Genomic DNA, 19212 nt, shown 5'->3' on the forward strand with positions numbered 1-19212 from the left:
GGGTTCAGCTCCAAAAAAAAAGAAAAAAAGAAAAAAGAAAAGAGGAAGGAAGGAAGGAGAGAGAGAGGCTGAACAGATAACAGTGCTTGCTGGGTAAGCCTCAAGACTGGATTTCAGGCCCCTGCACCTGCATAAAGGCCAGGCAGGCCCAAGCGCTACTGCCAGCCAGCATGTGGAAGGCAGAGTCAGAGGATCACAGAGTGAGCTGGCTACCCCATCAGACTAAGGAATAAGAGATCCTCTCAGACTGAGCGAGGAAGACCCTGCTGTCCACTGTCACTGGAAACAGAGCTCACCGACTGACAGGCTAGGCTGGCTGGCTGCTGAGACCTCAGATCCACAGCCAGATCCACCTGTCTCTGTCCTTCAGTGCTGGGATCACAGGTCACCCTGCCATAGACAGCTTTTAAGTGCCGTTGAGAACCTGCACCGAGTTCCTCCAGCTTTCACAGCGAGCGCCACCCTCCGAGCCACCTCCCAGCTCATTTTGTTTTCGTTTGGTTTGGTTTGGTTTGGTTTTTTTGAGACAGGGTCTCTCTGTCCTGGAACTCACTCTGTTACCTGGCTTCTAGATGTGTACCACAGCACTCGTGCACTCGAGCGCACGCACACACACGCACACACACACTCCTTCACATATTGCTGTCCCCCACTGTTATCAGACTCCATCCTGTGGGTGTGGAAGGCTGAGTTAATGTCATCAGAGGCAGGAGCAAGCCTGCGGAGGCAGCTTACCAAGCCATTCACCTCAGAGCTTCTCAACAAGCCTGTAGCCCACCTGCTGGGATGGGCTTGCTTCCCAAGTGCTAGGATTCTAGCTGTGTGCCACCACAACCAACTCTCTTAAGTTTACTGTACCCTCTTGTGTGTACACATGGTATGCATGCACACACAAACACATGCACACACACGCACACACACTCACACACACATTCACACACTCACACACAACAAACACACTCACACACACTCACACACATACACACACACACACACACACACACACACACACACACAGGAGCGCAGTTTGTTACCTTTGTACCAGATGTCGAGTATACAACATTCTTTATCTCATCCACATGAAGGTCCCAGCCCTGTTGCTCTGTTGGATTTGGTGACCCTCCATCCAAAATGGTCGCTTTCTCCTGGCCAGAAAGCAGACTCCACAGACGCAGGGTATGGTCCTTTGATGCAGAGATGGCAAGAGTCCCTTGGGCAAACACTCGCACACACCTCACTTCAGCTGCAGTGGACAAAGTGTGGAACAGTGTGTTAGCTGGGGACAGTTTACCTGGTTTCTACCTGTGTCTCAAAAAACCACAACAACTGGGTGTGTCCCAGTGCTCAGGAGGCAAAGACGGCAGATCTCTGTGAGTTCAAGGCTAGTCTGGTCTGTGCAGAGGGTTCCAGGCCAGCTGAAGCCACCTAGAAAAACTTTGTCTCAAAACAAAAACAAAAACAAACAAAAAACTAAACAACTACTTCTCAACCTCTGCCTCAAGTATAACAGAAAAATCTCTAAAAAATAAACAACAAACAGAAAAAAGCAAGCATCTATCTTCTAGCTATAACCTATCTACATATTTTTATATAGTGTTTAATCTGAGATTATATACCCCACCCCACCCTGCGGAGGGAAGCCAGAACAACAATGTGTTGGTAACTGCAGCCTGCCGGGTGCAGAAGCTGGGCTTCACTGCCCCTGCTCACTCCCATGGAGCAAACGGTCTAGCCTTTGTTAGCACAAGGGCATTGAACACAGAGCTGGGAGGAGATGCTTTATTCCAGTCCATTCTCTGTGGCTGTGTTAAATAACCTGACAAACACGACTTAGAAGAGAAGGGTTTATTCAGTTCTCGGTTCCAGGTTGCAGTCCACCACTGAGGGGAAATCAGGGGGAGACGGAAGCAGCAGTCTCACGCACAGTCAAGAGCAGGGAAAATAAACCTAGGGAATGGTGCTGCCCACAGTGGGTGGGTCCTCCTACCTCAAGACGATCCCTGAAGACCAACCTGATCTGGAGTCCCTCTCGGAGACTCTTCCCAGGTGATTCTATTGTGTCAAACTGACAAAAGGAAATATCACACCACGTCATCTCCTTCACACATAGTGTCGGGGAACATGGAGACAGTAAAAGATGAAAAATAGCAAGAATTTGCAGTACTTTTAAATTTAAAAAAAAAATCCGTCATCACTGTATGTATGTGCATGATGTTGGGAGAGGGAATGGCAAAATGCCACCATGCACGGTGCATGCGGAGGTCAGAGAACTTTCTGGAATCTCCTTTTATCTCTACATGGATTCTGGGAATCAAACCCAGGTCACCAGATTTTTGAGGTTTGTGAGGTAAGCGTCTTTACCTGATGAGCCATCTTGCCAGCCTGAGCAGTACTTATGCCATATTTTACATCACTTAGAAGAGCCCTGAAGCAGTATGTATGCCATATTTTACATCAAAAGAACATGTATCAATATTATTACTACTATTGACTCTTTGAAACAGGGTTTCTGTGTGTAGTCCTGACTGTCCCGGAACTCACTCTACACTTCAGTCTGGCCTTGAATTCAGAGACCCTCCTACCTCTGCCTCCCACCACTACCCACCGAATTTAATATTCTTAGATTTTATTTTATTTATTTATTTATTTTTTGGTTCTTTTTTTTCGGAGCTGGGGACCGAACCCAAGGCCTTGCGCTTCCTAGGCAAGCGCTCTACCACTGAGCTAAATCCCCAACCCCCTTTTTCATGTTATTCTTTTTTTTTTTTCTTTTTCTTTTTTTTCGGAGCTGGGGACCGAATCCAGGGCCTTGCACTTCCTAGGCAAGCGCTCTACCATTGAGCTAAATCCCCAACCCCGCTAGATTTTATTTTTTAATGTATGAGAATGTGGGTTTGTGTATGTGCATATGGTGCATATGGTGCCCATAGAGGCCCAAATGGGCCCGTTAGATCCCGGAGCGAGAGTCACAAGAGGTTGTAAGCCTTCTGCCATGGTGTGGGGAACTGAACCCTAGTCCTTGAGAAGAGCAGCGAGAGCCCTAACCACTGAGCGCAATCTCTCCAGGCCCTTGATGTTATTTTTAAAATGTAAGATGGTTGGATGTTTTGGTGCAGTATGCATGAGACATTCAATAACTGCTTTGACGAATGAAGATTGTGGAAGGCAAGAGGCAGAAATGAAACCTCCCTTAGGATTGGCTCTGACTCAGAAGTCTCCCCTGCAAAAAAATAAAAATTCATGTCCCTGTTGCAACAGTGTGTAGAGCAGGAACCTTGTCACGTTGGTTAGTGATGGGAGCTCATGAGGAGATTGGTGTCATGGTCACAGAAGTTGGGTAGTTACAAGGACCACTTGGGCCCCTTTCCTTTCTCTTGCACATACTTCTCTCCATACAATGCTGTGAGAGTTACTTTGTCAACTTAACATGAACTAGACTCATCTGAGAACGAGGAACTGTTTGTGGACAGATCTGTGGGAGACTGATGATTGCCTTCATTGCTGTGAGGCAACCCGCCCACTATGGGCAGCACCATCCCCTAGACAGGGGGGTCCTGAACTGTGGAAAAGTGGAAAAATCAAGCTGAGCACAAGCAAGCAAGCAAGTGTGTGTACATTGGTCAGGAGAGCTTGCAGCATGATTCTCTCTACTCACGTTCTCTCTCTCTCTCTCTGTGTCTGTCTCTCTGTCTCTCTCTATCTCTGTCTCTCTCTGTGTCTCTCTGTCTCTCTCTATCTCTGTCTCTCTGTCTCTCTGTCTCTGTCTATCTCACTCTCTATGTCTGTCTCTCTATTTCTCTCTGTGTCTGTCTCTCTGTCTCTGTGTCTGTCTGTCTCTGTCTGTCTGTCTCTATCTCTCTGTTATCTATGGGTGTGACTAGCTGCCTCAAGCTCCTGCCAGTGTGACTTCCCTGCTATGACAGATTGTGACTTGGAATTGTGAACAAATATGTCCCATCCTCTCCATAGTTGCATATTTGTAAAATAATTTTGGATGCATTTATTTTATGAGTATATGTGCACCATGTGTGTGCCTGGGGCCTCTGATGGTCAGAACAGGGCATCAGATCATCTAGAACTAGAATTGTGGATGGCTGTGAGCGACTCTGTGACAGGAGCTAAAGCAAGGTCCTCCATAAGAGCGACATGTCTTCTAGCTACTGAGTCATCTCTCCAGTCCTTGCTAGAGAATGTTGTCACAACGACAAAACTGGGACAGACGCTCTTCAGCACATGATGGTGTGGGAAGCCACTGACTGCATCTTTTGGATTCCCAGACTCTGTACCCATCACTCAGCTAAACCTCTGGTGTTTATAAGTTATCCAGTCTATAGCATTCTGTTACAGCAACAGAAAATGGACTAAAATACATTGCAAAAATGACTAGAATTTTTCCCTCCCTGATCCGTGCCTTTGATGATATCTACACTGTCCTTGACCCTGCCCATGACAAGATGACTTTGCAGTTCCTCCCATCAAGAGATCAACAATCTCAGTTAAGAATACCATGAGGCAGCTGCTTGTCCATATGACTACAGTGGAGTATCAGGGTATGTGCCAGCCTGGCTGGGACTGGAAGAACAACTCTGCAGAGCCCTGCTTGAGGTACTAACCCTCAGAAGGAGTGGCTTAGCATAAGGTGACTGCTGAGTGATGACCCCCAAAATGGATTGTCAAGATCACGCCCCCACAAGGCTCGGAGAGCATCATGGGATAGGAAGAGGGAAGAATACAAGAGTGGGAAGGAGGACTGAAGCAGTGTGGTAATGCTTCTGGATATGACAAGACCATCCCACTCATGAGCTCAAGCAACTGTGACACCATGCAAGGTCTGTGTGGGATTGGGGCCATCACCGTCTGTCATCAAAGGGAAGAGTCCTATGTCTCTGAGGACTTACAGGCAGCTAATGGTTGATGGAAAGGTACATGTCTCACCCCTTAGCCTGAGCCCCTGTAAATGACCCTACTGATGTGCATTGGTTCATGCCCCATGCCCCACAAAGGAAAGCAAGGCAGAGACTGCTTGGGAAGAGAAGAGGACCAGACAGGAGAGAAAGGAGGACATGAGTGGGTAGTGGAAGTGAATGAAATTCAGACATTATAGATGTCACATGTGATGTATGTGATGCATGAGATGTCACATTGAAACACGTTCTTACATACGTACTTACTAGTTTGTTTTTACTTTGTTTTAGTTTTTTAATATTTTATGTTGTGAGCCTAACCTTTTAGCCTTTTAAAATTAAAGTTTATTATTTGTGTGTGTGTGTGTGTGTGTATGTGTGTGTGTAGGTCAGAGGATGACTGACAGGAATTGGTTTCTCTTCAGCAGAGACCTCCTAGCACTGCCCCCTCCCTGAAATACTGTTAAGACTTTTATGCATATGTTTGTATGTGTATGTGTTTGTATGTGTAAATGTATGTGTATGTGTGTTTGTGTATGTGTGTATGTGTATGCGTGTATGTGTATGTGTATGTGTACATGTGTATGTGTATGTGTGTATGTGTATGTGTTTGTATGTGTATGTGTGTATGTGTATGTGTATGTGTACATGTGTATGTGTACGTGTGTATGTGTATGTGTTTGTATGTGTATGTATTTGTATGTGTGTATGTGTATGTGTACATGTGTATGTGTATGTGTGTATGTGTTTGTATGTGTATGTATTTGTATGTGTATGTATTTGTATGTGTATGTATTTGTATGTGTATGTGTGTATGTGTATGTGTACACGTGTATGTGTATGTGTGTATGTGTTTGTATGTATATGTATATGTGTGTATGTGTATGTGTTTGTATATGTATGTGTATGTGTGACTATGTGTCTGTCCATCTTTGTGTGTCTACAAGTGTCTGGAGAACCTAGAAGAGGGCACTGGATGTCCTGGAGCTGGAGTTACAGGCAGTGTGAACCACACAACCTGGGTGCTGGAACTGAACTTGCACACTAAGCCCCTGAGCCAATCTCCCCACCCCTGCCACCCAATTTTTTTTAAATAAAAAGCTTGTTTCCAGCCACAATGTGTGAGGTGAATTGTTATACCGTTCTGACTGACGCAGAGCAAGCAAGAGTTTCAGAGCAGGGAGGTCGGTGTGTGAGGGAGAAGGAGGGACAGTATGCAGCCACCCCATGTCTCACTGCTTACCTGTGTGTCCCATTAGAACGTGGACCACCTGTTGTTCCTCCACATCCCACACAACCATGGTGCCATCCTGGGTGCCCACCACCAGGAGTTTCTCCTCCAGGCTCCATGCTATGGCAGTGATGCCTGCAGACACACAGAGGTGACAGTGAGGACCTGGGCGCTCACAGCTGTGGCTTCAGCCAGAGTCTATGAGACCCCTCCATTTATAAACAGGAAACCAAGGCACAAACAGACCTAGTGGCCATCATGAAGTCACGCAGCCAGAAAGGACAGAGTCTTTAGAAGGAAGGCCTGGAATCTGCCTTCACCATGGATTTTATGTAATTAAAGACTTCTTTTTACTTTAAAGTGTGTCTGTGTCTCTGTATATGTCTCCATGTCTGAATGTGTCTGTGTGTGTATCTGTGTGTGTGTCTGTGTGTGTGTCTGTGTGTGTCTCTGTGTGTGTCTCTGTGTGTGTCTGTGTGTGTGTCTCTGTGTGTGTTTGTGTGTGTGTCTCTGTATGTGTGTGTCTCTGTGACTGTCTCTCTGTGTATGTCTGTGTGTGTGTGTGTATGTCTGTGTCTGTATTTGTGCCTGGGTCTCTGTGTGTGTGTCTCTCTGTGTGTCTCTATATGTGTGTGTGAGTGTGTGTGTGTATGTTTCTGTGAGTATGTCTGTGTATGTGTCTGTATCTGTGTGTCTGTGAGTGTTTGTGTACATCTCTGTCTGTGTGTGTCTGTGTGTCTCTGTGTGTGTCTTGGGTGTCTGTGTATGAGTGTGTGTCTTGGGTGTGTGTGTGAGTCTGTGTGTGTGTGTTTGTATATCTATATGTGTATGTGTTTGTGTGTGTTGCTGTGTGTGTATGTCCCTTGTGTGTATCTTTGTATGTCTGTGTATGTGTCTGTGTGTCTGTATCTCTGTGCATGCTTGTCTGTGTGTGTGTGTGTGTCTATGTGTGTGTTCGTGTATGTCTGTGTCTCTGTGTGTCTCTATATATGTGTGTGTGTATGTTCCTGTGTGTCTCTGGTCTCTGTGTATCTGTGTGTATGTTTGTATATGTCTGTGTGTATCTCTCCATGTATGTGTCTGTCTGTCTGTGTGTGTATGTACATGTGTAAATATATGTGTATATCAGAGGAAAACTTGCAAGAGTAAGTTATCTCCTTCTTCCTTTCCCATCACAGGCTGGGCTGGTGAGAGGCTTGTCACCAAACCTAATGATCCTAGGAACCCACATGCTGGCTGTTCCAGCAGGTTAAGAGTTCTCCCCAGTTCTCCCCACGAGCCTAGCCATCTGAGTTCCATCCCAGGACCATTTAAAGGCAGAAGACGACCTGCTCTGCCATGTCATCCTCAGTGTCATAGTCTGTAATACGTGTACACACACATGTGTACACATGCACAGATATGCACACATACACATGCACAGACATGGGCATATGCATATACACACACACACACACACAGAGAGAGGAGGAGGAGGGGAGGAAAATGGAGATTAGGCAAACAGTCTCATCTAGGTAGATTTTGGTTAAAATATTCCTGAGCCCGAGAAGTACCCAGTTAGCCTCAGATAACACCAGCCCATGACCGAGAGGGATGGCTTCGTGCAGCTAAGCATGTGGACCAGGGTTTGGATCCCCAGAACCCATGTTAATACAGCAGAGCAGAGGTCCCTGGAATGTAGCTAGAAGCTGTATTGTTGAGTTTGGGCTTCATGGCATGTACATCGTATGCATGTATAGACAGGTAGGAGCCACCTATAATAAGGAACAGAGTAACTGAGAAAGAATCTAAGGGGGACCGAAAGGACCCCTGTGCCAAAACCAAGCAGGCAGTCACCAGACAGACCTTCACATAAAGATAAAATGAATGAGTTTTTAAAAGAAAAGAGAAACTCGGCATGCAGAAACCAGACTTTTCTGAATGCCTTCGAGTCCTTTCTTTCTTCATGCCTCAGTTTCCCCAGATGTGAAGGGTTGATTGGTGGGGACTGTTAAGTCATGATTGGCCCAGCTATACAGACAACCTTACTTTATTTCTTTGTTTTTCCTTTTTCTTCTCATGTACTCAAAGTTACTGTGTGATCTTGGAAACATTAACTCCCATTTTACTCCCATGTAAACAAGTCAGGAAGCGGAAGCCCACGTTGGGCAGAGCCTCCTCAATTGCTGACTAGAGGAAGTCCGCAAAGCACAGACGCATCTGTGTCCTAGACGTGATGGAAAGCCCTGTGTCTAAAAAGGTGTTTTTATCTGAGCAAATAGTTACCCACACAACCTCCAGAACAGAGAGAAAGAGAGACAGAGACAGAAATTATACCAATGCTCACAGGAGGAGAATATTTTCTCACAGTCTTACAGTTGGAGATGCCTTAGTACTAGTTCAATGACGTAAGAGTAGAAACAAGTTCTTCTAGGTGATGCCCCTAAAAGGAAGAGGCCTGCTGTCCATCCCTCTCTCCCCTTCTTCCTGGTTTGAATGTTACCAAGACAGTAAGGGCTACAGCAGTCATCATTGGCCAGTAAGATTCACAGTGAAAGTAGACAGGGCAACTAGACTCCAAGAGTCCTGGGCCCGTGGCACCATAGGGAAGATGAAGTTTCTCTTTCTTGCTGGCCCCCCTCAGACTCCCCTCGACGGTAGCACCCTTAGCACTGTGCAGCTGCTGAGTCATTTCCTCTCTGGCTTCTGAGCAGTCACATTTTCTACTGTGGAGAGAAGCTGCCTGGGGCATGGGATAGCCAGAGCTGGAGCCTGGAGCCTTGTGAGTGTGTGGGTCTCACGATCAGTGAGATAACGCTGTGGAAGAAGGAAAGGAGGGAGGAGGACGGGCCCGTGGGGAGGTGGAGAGACAAAGCTCACAGTGTGCAGACTTAGCTCGAAGCAGTTCCAGGGTCAGTTGCTAAGCAGCTGTGAGTAATGAGAGGAGGGGGCAGGGCGGGGACTTGCCTAGTAAGGGACATGTGGAGTGTAGACAGTCATCATGGAAGAGCAGGCACAGGGTGGCTACAGAGATGGCTAAGTGGCTAAGAGCATTTGCTCTTCCAGAGAACCTGGGTTCAGTTCTCCACACCCACATCAGGCTGTTCACAACTGTCCGTGACTCAGCTCCAGGGGATCTGACAGGCTGATGACCTCTGTGGGGGCCCCCATACATGTGTAGTGCACACACAGAGAAGAAAGAGACAGAGAGACAGAGAGACAGAGAAAGACAGAGACAGACAGAGAGAGACAGAGAGACAGAGAAAGACAGAGACAGAGACAGAGAGAGACAGAGAGAGACAAAGAGAGAAAGAGAGAGACAGAGAAAGACAGAGACAGAGACAGAGAGAGACAGAGACAGAGAGAGACAGAGAAAGAGAGTCAGAGAAAGACAGAGACAGAGACAGAGAGAGACAGAGACAGAGAGAGACAGAGAAAGAGAGTCAGAGAAAGACAGAGACGGAGACAGAGAGAGACAGAGACAGAGAGAGACAGAGAAAGAGAGTCAGAGAAAGACAGAGACGGAGACAGAGAGAGAAAGAGAGAGAGACAGAGAGACAGAGAAAGACAGAGACAGAGAGACAGACAGATAGACAGAGACAGAGTGAGAAACAGAGACAGACATAGACTCAGAGATAGAGACAGACAGAGATGGAGAGAAAAATTTAAAAAGAAAATGTCTTTTAAAAACAATAGCTGGGGGGGTTGGGGATTTTAGCTCAGCGGTAGAGCGCTTGCCTAGCGAGCGCAAGGCCCTGGGTTCGGTCCCCAGCTCCGAAAAAAAGAAAAAAGAAGAAAAAAAAAAAAAAAACAATAGCTGGGGGTTGGGGATTTAGCTCAGTGGTAGAGCGCTTGCCTAGCAAGCGCAAGGCCCTGGGTTCGGTCCCCAGCTCCAAAAAAAAGAAAAGGAAAAAAAAATGATAGCTATCAGGCATGGGGTGGATAACGAGTGAAAGACTGGCTGGAGGGAAGGAACGATAGATGGGTGAGTGGATGAATGGATGTGTGAATCAATGATTTGGTGAACAAATACACCAATAGATGGATGAGTGGGTGTGGGGGGATAAGTGGATGAATAGACTTAGGGAAGTTTGGTGGATGGTGAGCGTGAGTGGATCGATGGATAAAGTTAGGGGGGCGGATGATCGGATTGTTTGTGGATAGGCAGGTGATAGGTGGAAAGTAGACAGATGTGTATTGGTGGGGGTAGGCAGTGGGTGAGTTGCACAGAAGGGAACGTACGGTGACAAAACTATGTCAGAACTTAATTAAGTCCTATGGAACTCTGTGGCCAGCAACTCTCTGGGACAAAACCTCAGAGGCAGGAGTCTGCCAGCCCCAGGCTCACTAACAGTATTTACAGCAGCAAGCTACAGTCCCAGGAGACACAGAAAGCCTAGTCAGCATGAGATGGCAAGGGAAGGTCCCAGTGGCACTTTGGGTCAGTCCTCCTGCCTTGCAGAGGGGAGCCCCAGAGAGCAGCCCAAATACCTGGCACCTAGGCTCCTGATTACGCAGTGAGCTGGTGTGGGTTTTGTGATGTTGGGGACACTCACCTTTGTGACACCCAGTGAGAGTGGCTCGAAGAGGTCCACCAGGTGGCTGCAGGAATCCTGCCAGGGGCACCAGCATTGGGTAGGGGCAGGCACGGAACCAGCTCTGGGCTTGTTGGCACAGCTGTCCAATCATTGCTGGATGAGACGTAGCGAAGAAAAGTAGTCTGGCCAGGAGTTCGGTGTATAGGATGCTCTTCTCTGCAACAAAATGAGGTGTCACCCACCTGGCTGAACCTCGCCACTCCAATGAGACCCAACTTTCACAGGGCTGTGGAAGAGAAGAGAAGCTGGGAGCCCTCAGCCCAGGCCCTGCCATCCCTCCTGTGTCTATCCATCCCCCTGCCTCCATGGCAGAGGATAGATGCTAGGACTCTGTTGACCATGTCTCTTTGCCTGAAGCTCTTCCTCAAGCCAGCCACTCTTCTCCAAGGGGTACCTTTGGATCAGCCTTGACTCTTGGGATCAAGAGAACCTCTCACTTCAGCTCCTCAAGTAGCTGAGATCAAGGTTCATGGTTGATGGTTGGGTTCAAGATGGCTGGAAAGTGGGCAGAGGATGGGAGGAGGGACGAATCTGATGGCTGAAGGGAGCTGCAAGGACAGACTGGCAAATGTGTGGGGAAGACTGGGAAGGTAAATACATGGACAGGTGAAAGAAGAAAGGAAGAGAGAAAGAGAGTGGGAGGCTCAGTGGATAGGTAAGCTGTGTCCAGCTTCCAAATGCCACCTCTGCCAAAGTCCACGACTCCAGGCAAGTACTACCACCCCAAGCTGCTGTTTGACCTCATCCCTGAAGCCCATCTGGCATCCCTCTGCCCCTCTCTGCTCATGAGCCAGGAATAAGCATATCTGCTGGGCCGTCAATGTATCATCCCCCAATGCACAGCACAGCACAGCAAGATGGCCACAGTGGGCACTTCTGTTCAAGCCTGGTGTCCAGTCTCTCAGGAGCCTCAGACAGTAGGATTAAGAGTTCAAAGCCGGGCTGGAGAGATGGCTCAGTGGTTAAGAGCACCAACTGCTCTTCCCGAGGTCCTGAGTTCAAATCCTGGCAACCACATGGTGGCTCACAACCATCTGTAATGAGATCTGATGCCCTCTTCTGGTGTGTCTGAAGACAGCTACAGTTTACTCATATATAATAAATAAATAAAATATTAAAAAAAAAAAAGAGTTCAAAGCCAGGTCGACAGCATGAGCCTGACTGAAAAGGAGCAGAGGCTAGAGCTCGCCCTCAGTGGATAAACATGCTTGCTGTCAAGCCTGGTGACCTGGGTTCAATACCCAGGACCCACAAGATATAAAGAGAGAGCCAACTCCTTCAGACTGTCCTCCAACTTTCACACACAAGTGACTGACCACACACACACACACACACACACACACACACACACACACACAAAGCATTTTTTTATGTGGAGAAAATTCTCAGTGGTTAAGAGCATGCACCCACATCAGGTGATTCACAATCGCCTGTAACTCAAACTCCAGGGATCCAATTCCCTTATCCTGCACGGATGCCTAAACATATAAATAAATAAATAAATAAATAAATAAATAAATAAATAAATAAATAAATAAATAAATAAATAAGGCTCAGAACCGGCTCCCTGAAAGCTACACTGTGGCTTGCAGGGCGGCCATGCTCGAGGAGAAATGCACCAGGAACGTGCGCTGCCTACGACGCCCTCTGGTGGTGATATTTGTTACCACACTCCATCTGCTGCCAGGTTGTAAATTAAGGAGCTTTTGCAAAGTCCTTGCTGGTGGTATATTGTGGGGGATGGCTCAGTAGGTAGCGTGCTCCCCCAACATGCATAAATCCTTGGGCTCTATCCCCAGCACCACGTAAAGCAAACATAGTAGTACATCCCTGTCGTCCCAGCACTCGGGAGGTGGTAGCAAGTGGATCCGGAGTTCAAAGTCATTCTTCAGTACATGAAGAGTTCAAGATCACCCTGGGACACACGAGACTGTGTCTCAGACAATTTACAGGAAGTATGTAGAGCCTTCAAATTCAAGGAGGGAGCCCAAAAGCAGCCTAAGAGGAAGGAGCCTGGACCTGGGGAGGGAGATAGGGAATAAAGGTTTCATGGGGAAACTGTCTTCGAGGGTGATAATGGAGTTGCACAGCTATGGAGTGGACCTAATGCTACAGAATGCAGAGGTGGCTCTGTTGGTAAGTGCTGGCCTTACAAGCATCGGGATTTAAGTTTGATCTTCAGAACCCAGGTAAAAGCCAGCTTTCTAATTAGTGTGCACTGTAACCTGGGAGGCAGAGACAGAGGCAGGGACAGACAGATTCCTGGCACTCCATGGCCATCAAAGACACACCTGACACACAGACACACACCACACACACCTATCAGACACACACACCAGACACACCCATCAGACAACATACACTAGACACATATACCACACACATACAGATACACACCACACACACTATACACACATACACTACACATAAGACATAACCATCTCACACACATACACACACACACACACCTATCAGATACACACACCAGACATACACATCAAACACATCACACATACACACCAGACACACCCATTATATAACATACAGTAGACACATACACCACCCACACCACACACATACACATACACATACACACCACACACACTACACACACAAGACATACCCATCAGACACACACACACAATACACACACCAGACACACTACACACACAGACACACCACATACACATCAGACAAATACAGGGGACAAGGATACCCACAGGACATGCCTACCTGACACACTCACACCTATCTGACACACCCATAGAACACAGCCAGAGGTATGGTTTACCAAACTCTAAGATTACAATTTATCTTTGAAGTTTTTGAAGGTTTAACTCTTTACATTTCATTTCATCTTGTTTTCTCTTTGTGTGCATGTATGTGTGCAGTCGATGGAGAACCTGTGGGAATCTATTCTCTCTTCCCAGCACGTGGGTGGCAGGACTGAACTCGGGTCCCCAGGCTGGCCAAAAGATCCTTTAGGTCATGATCCATGTACTGTTTCAGATCGAGGCTCTCCTTGATCCTGTCCTCAGCTAGTCTGGGATCTGCCTACTGTATCCCCGAGTTTGCACTCTGACATGCACCTGGGATTGCAGGCCCATGCTGCTGCACTGAGCTCTTAAGTGGAGCTAGGGATTTGAACTCAAGTACTCACGCTTGTACAGAGAACACTTTACTAACGAGCTATGACCCAGAACCTATCTTTTCCGGGTTTGTTTAATTTTTCTTTTCCTCCTTCCCTCCCTCCCGCCCTCTCGCCCTCCTTCCTTGTCTTCTGTCTTATGTCTTACGTAGCTGAGGCAGACCTTGAACACCCAATATTCCCTCACACAGCCTGTCACCCGTTGAGTCAGGTGAGCGGCTAGGCTGTTTCTCTGGGAGCCGTCAATGTTGGGGCTCTAGCCTGGGACTACAGCACCAAGCTCGGTCTCTGCTCCCCATCCCAAATTTACTTTCAAATAAAATCTTGGGGCAGAGGAGATGGCTTCACCGACAAAGGTGATTGCCATTAACCAGTGTTGTGGTTTGCCCTGGAGTTATCTGTATGTTGATGCTAATTCCACTGCCTCTAGGATGGCTGCCTAGTCCGATACTCAGGACTCACGTGACTTCACCAGAACCTTCTCCCCATTGAATTTGTAAAATGCAGGTGAGGGCAGGTACAGGATAGAAAGAGGCATGTCATTGGAGGAGAAGGAAGGATGGGCGGGGAGGGGGAGTTTGAAGGAAGGGGAGGAGACTGCAATGGAAAGATGAAGAGGCAGGAGAGAGAGGAGAGAGAGGAGGGAGAGAGGGAGAGAGGAGGGGGGGCGTGGCAGGACAATATGGCAGGTGGTGTTAAGATTCCATGCCTTTACAGGTTGTTCTGAATGTTCTTAAGGGATGGGTGTGTACTGGGCTTTGTATGTTTAGGTGGGCAATTAAATCTTATCGATTGGATCAGAGGTTATTGTGTTGTGTGTTCTTTCATGTGTAGATTTAAGTGTAAGAGAGTGTCCAGCGGCTGGTCTGGGCCGCCACAGAGTTGGGATGTGTGTTTCTGGCATGGAAACCTGCCTTGGGAACTGGATAGGTAGAGAGATTGCTGCCAGGCTCAGAGAGAGGCCTTCAGCAGTGTGATATGGGATGCAGCAGCGCGGGTGGGAGGCTTTGCTGACTGAGAATTAAGATATCCAGCAGGTATCTTGGGGCACTGAAGTGCCAGACCTAGCGGGATAAGAGACAGCCTTTTATTTTTTATATTTTTAGAACAACAAACCAGGGCTACATGATAGGGAGAAATGAATCCTTGTCCTCTGATCTCCTCCACACGTGTGCATGCACATACTCCCATAGAATAAAAATATAAATGCACTTAAGTAGATAAAAAAAATAACATGTGAAACAGGATGCCATCCGAAGCACCAACTGACTAACCTGAGAGACCCTCAAGCCTGAAGAAGGGGTAGTTTTCATAAAGCTGCACATGGTGGCTACACCTGTTACCACAACCGAGGCAGGAAGATTGTGGCTTTGAGGCCAAATTGAGTTACATAGTAAGAATCTGTCTTGAGGGAATGTACTGGCTGGTGTTGTGTGTCAACTTGACACAAGCTGGAGTTATCAAAGAGAAAGGAGCCTCAGTTGAGTAAATGCCTCCTTGAGGTCCAGCTGTAAGGCATTTTCTCAACTAGTGATCATGGAGGGAGGGCCCAGCCCATTGTGGGTGGAGCCGTCCCTGGGCTGGTGGTCTTGGGTTCTATAAGAAAGCAAGCTGAGCAAGCCAGGGGAAGCAAGGCAGCAAGTAACATCCCTCCATGACCTCTGCATCAGCTCCTGCTTCCTGACCTGCTTAACTTCCAGTCTGACTTCCTTTGGTGATGAACAGCAATGTGGAAGTAAGCTGAATAAACCCTTTCCTCCCCACCTTGCTTCTGGGTCATGATGTTTCGTGCAGGAATAGAAACGCTGACTAAGACAAGGAAGGAAAGACAATCTTCAAAGAGCATGTGCTTTTCTCCTTTGTGTGTGTGCACATGTGTGTGTACATATATGTGGTTTGTTCAAGCAGGGTCTCACACCATAACTCATGCTATGTAATCCAGGCTAGCACTGAATTTGGAATAGTTCTCTGGCCTCAGGTTCCTGAGTTCTGGGGAAGCAGGTGCATTGCCCCATCTGCCTACAGTGATTATTCTGTGTGTGTTCTATGCATATGTGCACTGCCATATGCATGCTCCATGTGTGCATGTTTGCATGCTCCTGTGTGTGCATGCTTATCTGCATATGATCATGTGTGCATGTTTGCATGCCTGTGTATGCATGCTTATGTGTTTCTTATGTATGTGCATGTTCAAGTATGCATTCACATGCCTGTATGTATACATGCTCATGTGTTCATATTTGCATACTCATATGTGTGTATGCTCACGTGTGTGCATGCATGTGAGTGATCACTGTCAGGTGTCTTTTTCATCCACTCTCCACTTTGGTATGAGGGTCTCACTGACCTCAGAGGTCACGAGTTCAGCTGGACTAACTGGCCGGCAGATCCTCTGATCTTCCTGCCTCCGCCCCACATCAAGCACGGGAGATGTGCAGCACCACAATGGCTTCTTCTGTGCATGCTGGGGATATCTAAGGGCAAGTCAGCCCACTCCCATGGCAAGCACTTTGCTAACTGAGCCATCTTTTCAACCCCTGCAGTTCTCCTTTTTTCCTGGATTTCGTCAGTTAAAAATCCTTTGGGAGGCAGAGGAGGTGATCTTTGTGAGTTCAAGGCCAGCCTAGTCTACAGAGTGAGTTCCGGGACAGCCAGGGCTACACAGAGAAACCCTGTCTTGAGAAACAAACAACAAAAACAAAATTCATGGGACCGATTTTGTCTCCTGTTATTAAGTCTGGACACAATTTCCCTCATAACCTGAAATATTTCCTGTCTGAACCTGTCTAAAGAAAAACTCGGGTCCAGAGGGAGGAACAATATTGGTTTTTCAGGTTTTGTTCCAAAGTTCTTCCTGGCTGCATTCCAAATTCTACAAGTTAGTTTTGAAAGAGGCATCGTGGGGTTAGACAAGAAAGTGACATAATGGATGGAGACAGACACATATAGATGTGTGAATGGGTGGATAGATTTGTGAATGGAAGGCTGGGGGATCAATGGGTAGATGGGTAGATGGATAGACAGGTGGATGAATGGGTGGATGGGCAGATGGACCAGTGATTGACGGATGTGTAGGTTGGTGAAAGGTCAACTTGCAGTCAGGGAAGAATGTGTCTCTGGAGACCAGTGAACAACATAGCCTGTCAGGCTGGGACACTCACCCAGACCCCGGAGCTCCACAGCAGGGCGGCACAGCTGGATGGCTTCTCTGACCAGATAGACCTCAGGAGAGTCCATGTGAGGGGCACACATGTCAAAATCATCCAGCAGGTCCTCAATGCCCCCAGAGATGCCCCGGCAGGAGATCCAACTCATGTTCCCTGTGGAGAACAAGGAGTGGATCATTCTGAGAGCTAGAGAGTGGCCATCCTGTCTTTCTAGGCTCATAAACTCAGTATTTCTGGTGCTGAAGCTGATGAGTCTCTGTGGTGGGCACTGAGCTGTGGTCGATGCAACATGGAGCCATGACCAGGACTCCACTCCAGATACTGCCAGCAGCCTCTGCCTGCAGTGTGACTCTCAGAAATGTGTCCCAGATTTGTCAAGTGTCTCCTGAGTAAGAATGTCTGTTGTTTGAAAATCACAGGTATGGGCAGTGGGTGGCAAAACAGGTGGGTGGAACAGGTACTTAGATAGACTGAGGGGTGGGCAGGTTAATGAATAGATGAATGGACAGAAAGTTGCCTAAGTGGACAAATGGACAAGAGACAGATGAGTGGAGGATGGATGGGCGGAGGTTGGTACTGAAGGGAAAACTACAGAGTTAAGCCAGTAAAGTTGTGGCAGATAGATGAAAGGATAGATAAACGGACATATGGATGAATGGATGGATAAGTGGACAGATGGACGGACGGATGGATGGATGGGTGAGTGGACAGATGGATGGATGGGCAGACAGATGGACAGACAGATGGATGAGTGGATGGATGGATGAGTGGATAGACAGATTGATGGATGAATTGATGGATGGATGATGGATGAGTGGATGGACAGACAGATGGATGGACGGACGGACGGATGGATAGGTAGGTGAAGCCTCTAAGGCCCTCATGATCTTTGTCATGGCCCCCTTACCCAGCACCTCCTGCTTTAACTCCTCCAAGCAGCCTGCATGCAGCAGATGGAAGGGCAGTTCGGTCAGCTTCCTCCAGTTGGCCACTGTGCCTGAGAACCACAGTGGCTGTGGGGCCACCTGGTGGAGGTGAGAAGTGGCGTTAGCTTGGGCTTGAATTCAAGTGCTTCCTTCATGCCCCAAACACTGGCCAAGGTGGCACCAGATGGTGCTGGAGGAGACAGGGACATAGCAGCAAACAGAGATACCCATCATCTCCGACAGAAGAAGGGACCTGGGGCTTGAGCAATTCAAGGATGAGGCATGTAGGGATATGGGAAAGTTCTGCTGAAGGTGGGACATTGGAGCTGGGCCTCCAAGTCTGTCTGCTAAAATACCTCAGAGCAATGGCATTGCCGGGCACTGTGGTGCTCACCTGCAGTCCCCCAGCCTCAGGAGGCAGACACAGGAGGATTGCTTTCGCTTAAGTTCTAGACCAACATAGAAAGAAGAGACTCCCATCTCCAAAACAAAAACAAACACACACAACAATAACAAAAACAAAGACGCAGTGATAGACAAAGACCTGGAGCTTAGCACAATGAGCTTAGGCAGACCCTCAGGGAGACTCAGACAGGGCAGCAGATGAGCCTTGGTAGACAGGCTAACCAGCTCAAACTGGAGATGGAGGCACTGGGGAGCTATAGGGGTATCAAAGGAGAGGCTTGGCCAGACTGCGTTCTAGAACTGTTCCTTGTGTAAACAGGGTGAAGTGAAGCAGGGTGTCCCAGGCTAGGAGAGCAGAGAGGAAATCCTGAAGGCTGTCAAAGACAGAGGTGGCTGAGCTGACCTGAGCTCCGAGCTGGGGACATGGGAACAGCATCCTCAGTGTCCATAACACGGAGGCCCACAGGGAAAGGACCAGGAAGAACTGTATGCAAGACTGGTCGGAGTGGGTCTCCCCGAGTATGGGAGTGTTGTTCTTTGCTCACTTCTGTGTGTACCCCAGTCATCATAATGTACCTATGTGTGTGTGTGTGGTACACACATGTGCGTGAGCAGTACAGACAGTTCTTCCTCAGTTGCTCTCCATGTGCCTTTCCAAGACAGGCTGACTCTGAATCACACCAACTGTGCTAGACAGACTGGCCATCAAGTCCCAGAGAGTCACCAAATACCCCATGATGGGCTTTTGGTCTAGGTTAGTTTTGTCTTATGAGTCATAGTCTTGCCACTATGCAGCCCTGGAACTCACTTTATAGATCAGGCTGGACTTGAACTCATAGAGATTCGCCTACCTT

General features: G+C 47.7%; 1 protein-coding gene across 5 annotated transcripts in view; it reads right to left on the minus strand.

Moving 5' to 3' along the window:
- Nwd1 (NACHT and WD repeat domain containing 1) overlaps window positions 1-19212 on the minus strand; it is a 70145-nt gene that overhangs the window by 20063 nt on the left and 30870 nt on the right. For all 5 annotated transcript variants that reach the window (XR_015640242.1, XR_015640240.1, XR_015640241.1 and 2 more), the window contains 5 exons: window positions 17935-18052; window positions 17022-17180; window positions 10671-10868; window positions 6148-6270; window positions 1035-1243 (listed from right to left, as the gene is read on the minus strand). Coding sequence is in view for 1 of the 5 variants with exons in the window: in XM_087589498.1 (XP_087445624.1) it covers window positions 1035-1243; window positions 6148-6270; window positions 10671-10868; window positions 17022-17180; window positions 17935-18052 (807 nt within the window). In the remaining 4 variants the exon portion in view is untranslated. The remainder of the gene's footprint in view (window positions 1-1034; window positions 1244-6147; window positions 6271-10670; window positions 10869-17021; window positions 17181-17934; window positions 18053-19212) is intronic.

This window comes from Rattus norvegicus, chromosome 16 (genome assembly GCF_021556685.1).
Source record: "Rattus norvegicus strain SHRSP/BbbUtx chromosome 16, alternate assembly SHRSP_T2T, whole genome shotgun sequence".
In the NCBI taxonomy this organism is placed as follows: Eukaryota; Metazoa; Chordata; class Mammalia; order Rodentia; family Muridae; genus Rattus; species Rattus norvegicus.